General features: G+C 52.5%; 1 protein-coding gene across 1 annotated transcript; it reads right to left on the bottom strand.

The window, feature by feature from the left end:
- ndp (norrin cystine knot growth factor NDP) lies at positions 1-3804 on the bottom strand. Its single transcript, XM_062456236.1, is given in 3 exon segments — positions 1-117; positions 119-268; positions 3197-3804. Coding segments are annotated over 3 exon segments (468 nt in total). The 5' UTR covers positions 3398-3804.
- Positions 3805-6000: the final 2196 nt, after the last annotated feature.

The raw sequence follows: 6000 nt of genomic DNA, 5'->3' as shown, positions 1-6000 counted from the left end.
CTAGAGTTCCAGCCGTTCTGAGGGGGGTTCTCTCGGGGTGCTCAGCTGCCACTCCTCGCAGGTGCAGGCCAGGATGTACCTGTAGGTGGCCGTGATGCGGGTGCCCCCCGAGCAGCGGCAGGCGCACCGCCTTCAGCTTGGAGGTGTGGGGCCGGCAGCAGTAGCAGGTGCTCTTGAAGGGCTGCTTCAGCACGGAGCTGAAGGAGATGAGGGGGTCCGAGCGAGACGTGTGGCTGCAGTGGCCCTCGCAGCGAGCCAGCAACACCATCTGACGGAGAGAGGAGAAAGGCAGGGATTTCAGTCAAGGTCAAAAGGAACGCGGCGGGGGGGGGGGCTTTTTCCCGACCAGGTTGTTGACGTGTCGAGAAAAAGGCGGCGCGGTAAATGAACACGTATGAGTCTGTCCTCTCTGTGTGTGTGTTTATGTAGCAGGCTCCCCAGCCTGTCCTTGCACCTGCGGAGTCACACGGGAGTGAAGCCGGTTACTCCCTCAGTACCATATCTTCGCATCTGACAACATTCAGGGTTATGCACACTCCTTCCTTCCTTCCTTCCCTCCCTCTCTCTCTCTCTCTCTCTCTCTCTCTCTCTCTCTCTCTCTCTCTCTCCTCTCTCTCTCTCTCTCTCTCTCTCTCTCTCTCTCTCTCTCTCTCTCTCTCTCTCTCTCTTTCTCTTTCTATTTCTCTCTGTGGTCTCTCTCTGTGTGTGTCTCTCTCTCTCTCTCTCTCTCTCTCTCTCTCTCTCTCTCTCTCTCTCTCTCTCTCTCTCTCTCTCTCTCTCTCTCTCTCTCTCTCTCTCTCTCTCTCTCTCTCTCTCACACACACACACACAAACACACACACACACAACACACACTTAGACCTTTGGGCCTAGTTTGTTGGTGGAAAATCTGTAAAAACAGAACCGGAATACTAGCTAAGGTTCTAACAGAAACAGTAGACAGGCTTATTGGCACAACCCCCTTTATAGGATGACTGTATGAGGGGCTGACCAGTGATGAACATTTTTGGAATTACAAAGCAGATTGGCTGAGCTTTTTCACTGGGAGTATTACAGTATTCATTTCAACCTGTTCGGACCCATTTCGTTTCAGCGCCGAATGCAGGCCTGTGTGTCTAGACAGTGAGCTTGGTGTCGGTCAGCTGACCGGAGCGGTGTGCTCCCCGGCCCTCCGTCCCCCCCAGCCCTCCGTCCCCCTGCTGGTGCTGCAGTTCTGACAGAGGGCTCCACATTCCTGTCGCCTCCCTAAACCGACTCCTGTGTCATGTTCCCCTTTCAGCTGCTGTGTCGCCACCCATGTCCCTGAGGGACATAGCACGTCTGGGACCACCGGAGACACACACACACACTCTCACACACACACACACACTTCCAGACGCACTCAAACACTTCCACACACGGTTGCCACGTTGCAACTGTGTGTGGCTACTGAACGTGTTTTGGTTACAGAGGCAGAAAAAAACGGCCGTGAGTCTGGGGTTGCATTCTGATATTCTACTCTGGCCTTTTCTGCACCCCTCCTCTCCTCATTCCCTCTCTCCTCTCCCACGTCCAGGACCCTGTTCTTCTTCTTGTCCTCTATGACCTCCCGGTGGGTGTGTCCAGTTCAGCTGTCTTCCACCTACCGGCTGCCCCACACCTCTCCTCCTCGCCAAGGCCTCATCTGTTCCCCTAGAGATAGAGAGGATCCATCCATCCGGCCCTGAGCGAGCGGGTCTTTCATCCCGGGGATGTGAGGAGGTGAGGAGAGAAGACAGGGCGGCGCTGCAGGTGCTGAGCAGCTGGCCACCAGCTGAAGACTCCGACACGCCCCTTCTCTTCTCGTTCTCACCGCCTCTCTCTTTTCACTCTCCACCAGTGTATCTCGGTGGCTCTCTCTCGCTTTCTTGCCCTCGCGCACGCACGCGCGCACACACGCCCCGACTTTGAATTCATGGGTACAGGTGTATCCTATTGCGGAAACCGACAGAGATTGAGAGAGACCGAGAAAGAGAGAGGGAGAGAGTGAGAAAGAGAGAGCTGTTCAATCTGCCGTGCAGGCCAAATGCTTTTCAGGTCTCCTATATTCAATGTGGCATGTCCTGGAACTTGTTTTACACTGAGTGTTCAGTCCTATCTGAGACCACCTGGAGAACCCACTCTGCCGGCACCATCCGACAATTGACCTTTACTTTCGTGACCAATGGCCAACTTCCATCATGGAAGATGGGACCATCTCTTGTCACCGAACAACCCTCCTTCTGGGAACAAACCAATAGTTACTAAGAGAAGGGAAATGGATGGAAGAGATGGAAAAAGGGATGTCGTAACAGTTCACCAGCATGTCAACTTGTCTCACTTGCTAAACAAGGGAGAAGCTGGTTTATGGCAGTGACTTACCGACCAAATCCCTTCTGTCTGTACGCATCTCTTTGACCCTTTTTTTTGGCTTTGTTGTGTTTACAAGATTAATGCAGAGAAGAGAAGGAAGGAACGTTGTCCAAACGTTTGTGTTTCGAGACAAGGGGCCACGATGCAGTCGTTAGCTGTGCTCAGCAGGGGCTTCCTTTTGGCTGAGGTAACCAGGCAACCCCTGCCAGGGGGTGTGAGCAACACAGAGAGGGGACAGGAGAGAGAGAGAGGGAGAGAGAGAGAGAGAGAGCGACGGCAGATACAGAGCAGCCGTGTTGGCTGCGGTTCCTGATGCGTCTCTGGGGCCTGGTTTGGACCAGATCTCTGCTCTGATATTTCGAATCAAACCTGCTCATTACTCAGAATCACTGACCCTGTTATCTCTTAAAGTGCTTGTCAGCAGCGAGCCTATGGGTGCCAGACTGGATTGGCTTACACTCTGTGTGTGCACGAGAGTGTCGTGTTCCTGTGTAGTCAGTCAGTGAGGACAGCACAGGATGAGCTCAGGGAGTTTGTATGACTTCCGTCTGTGTGTGTAGTGTGTGTTTATGTGTGTGTGTTTACGAGTGCGTGTGTATGTGCTTGTGTGTACACTTGTGTGTGTAAGGGAGAATGAGAGAGACAGAGACAGACAGACAGAGAGAGAGAGACAGAGAGAGAGAGAGAGAGAGAGAGAGAGAGAGGAGAGAGAGAGAGAGAGAGAGAGAGAGAGAGAGAGAGAGAGAGAGAGAGAGAGAGAGAGAGAGAGAGAGAGCGAGAGAGAGAGAGACATACAGCGTGCAACCAACACGCAGTGGAACCTTACCTTGGAGTTGCACTTGTAGATGGGGTGGGTTATGGTCTCCACAAAGTGATGCCTCATGCAGCGGTCTGGGTCTGTGTCTCCCAGGAGAGAGTGCGCACCCTCAGCCTTGTTGCCGCCAGGCTGCAGCACCGCCACCAGGGGGCAGAAGACCAGAACCAGTAGCAGGCCAGAAGGCGGGCAGAGGGCCGCGGTGAGCCTCATGGTTTGAGAGGGTTCTAGACGGACACGGGGGGAGGTGGTGGGGGTGGTGGTGGGGGGGGAGTTAGACGGGGAGGGGGGTTGAAGTGAGTTTGGGAGAGAATAGGAGAGACTTTCTCTTTTTAAAAAGAGAGAGACAATTCCTCTCTCTTTCTCCCTGACCCCTGGCTGAGGCCAAACAAGACGCCTCCTCCCTTCTTTCCTTCTCTTTCTGTTGACAACCGGGGGCTCCTCAGCCCTCCCCCTCTCTCTCTCTCTCTCTTCTCAGGCGGCGCGGCGGCTTCCTGGGTTCAGCGGAGGAGCGGTGGAGCTGCCAGTCCGAGTCCTGGGGAGGTGCCGGGATGGCAGGCTGATCTGAGGCTCTGCTCTCTGGGCCTCTCCATCTCCTGCATAGGCACTCCCGTGGGGGCTGGATCGGGGGGGGGGGGGGGGAGAGGATGGAGAGTGTAGGGTGGACAAAAGAAAGTGTGTCTGTTTGCGTGTGAGGTACAGATGACGAGACAGTGAAAGACACGTAGCTATAGAGATTGATAAATAGGGAGTGAGAGAGACAAAGAAACAGAAGAAGACAGGACGACAGAAAGAGAGAGAGAGAGAGAGAGAGAGAGAGAGAGAGAGAGAGAGAGAGAGAAGGGGGGGAGAGAGTAGGCTGCAGCTTAAAGTGTTGTTTTTTCTGTTTCTTGTTGGTGGGCCAGAGGAGTGAATAGCTGGAGAAGAGATCAGGAGGATGCGTGGGACAGGTGAAACAAGGTACAAGGCAGAGATGCTTCCTGTGTCTGTACGTGTGTGTGAGTATGTGTGTGTGTGTGCGTGTCTTCTGTGGTCCCAGGCGGGCTATTGTGTTTGGGGGTTGAATCTCAACCATGGGTGTGCGCTACATGGTTAACCCTGGCGATTCCCACACCCCCCTAGCCTTACTCCGAAACTTACTTATAAACACATGCACACACACACACTTGACCCCCACTGCTTTCATTACACAGAGGAGAAATCTAAACCATGCACAAACAGCCTCCAGACAGGTTAGTCAGCCAGCAGGCCTCTCTCCATTCTCTCTCTCTGCCTTCTCCATGAATGAATTTTTCATTAAAATAAATTGCTCTCTCAGCAAGACCTCTCACCAAAAATCCATTGGCAGTGCACCTCCACATAGTTTGACATTTATTTATGTCACGTTTTTCTTTCTCTTGGTTTTATTGTCCTCCTGACAATACCGTTCGTGTTGAGAGAGTGTTGAGAGCAGGCTGCAGTTACACTTGCTTAAGCAGGTCCGTTAATAAGTATGAAAGATTGTGAGATGTGGAGAGGGGGCATAAAGGTGAGTGGTGTGTGTGTGTTTTGGAGGGGAGGACTTGATCTGGTTGAAAACGGTCTTTACGGACTGGGATGGAGGAGTGTGTGTTGTGTGTGTGTGTGCGTGTGTGCGTGTGTATGTATGAGAGTGAGTACGTTTGGTGTGTTATACTGTGGCCGTAACCATACTCCAGAGTAGGGACTGCTTTGCTTTAGCCCAAAGGAAATGATACTTTCTAAAAAAGAAAACAAGCCCCTGCATTATGTCCAAATTCCCTCCTCAGCATCAGTCTTAATCTCTGCCCTGTTCGGACCAGATTTCCTCATTTGTACCTAAATCAGTGAATGCGTCAGCTCAACGTGAAACCTTTCCTTCGCTCCTCTCCGTCCTCCTCCCTGATTTCGTCCCCCCCCTTCCTCCACCCCATTCCCAGTGTTTTTCTTTCTTGAGGGAATCATTTAGCTTTAACATTCTTCCTGTGAGAAATTGAAGTATCAATTGGCCTGTTCAAATAAATAGTCCCAGAGATGTTTAGTTGGCCTGGTGGACATGTGGTCCAGGGTATACACAGTCCACATCCCGGTCTGTCCTGTCTGTAGACCCTTGCCAACCCCACCCCTCATACACCACTATCAGAGCCCTGCTAACACATGCTGTACAAACACAACCGCACACACAGACACCATTATCTGACCCATGGCAACCCCACAGTCTTTGGATCATTAGTAGTCCCCGTCCCCACACACAACTCCCACACACACACATACACGTACACACACGGCCAACACGGAGGACCAGACAGACCCATATTACACTGGACCGGCCCAATGGTTGCTGGACTGCCAACAGTCCTGGATATCCTAATCATCTGGCTTGGCAAAACACACATGCTGTGAACGTTGCTTATATCAGTGTATTTTCCATGCATGCTATAATGGCTAGCTGTGGTAATTGGGGCTTCCAGAACAATATGCAGAGGGTTCAGGGTGTGTGTGTGTTTGCGTAAGCATGGACATGTGCAACGGGAAAGACCTCCATATCCCTGAGAGGTTGTGAGCCTGAGAGGTTGTGAGCCTGAGAGGTTGTGAGCCTGAGAGGTTGTGAGCCTGAGAGGTTGTGAGCCTGAGAGGTTGTGAGCCTGAGAGGTTGTGAGCCTGAGAGGTTGTGAGCCTGAGAGGTTGTGAGCCTGAGAGGTTGTGAGCCTGTTTACGTGCGCCTGTGAGCATATCTGTTGGACTGTGTGTGTTTGGCCCTGCCTGTGTGGGGGTCATTGTGGGGGTGCTTGGGGGCAAAGGTCAAAGGGCAAAGGGCA

This window comes from Osmerus eperlanus, chromosome 3, assembly GCF_963692335.1.
Source record: "Osmerus eperlanus chromosome 3, fOsmEpe2.1, whole genome shotgun sequence".
In the NCBI taxonomy this organism is placed as follows: Eukaryota; Metazoa; Chordata; class Actinopteri; order Osmeriformes; family Osmeridae; genus Osmerus; species Osmerus eperlanus.
The sequence above is the reverse complement of the archived record's forward strand: the minus strand, read 5'-3'. Positions and strand labels throughout refer to the sequence as shown.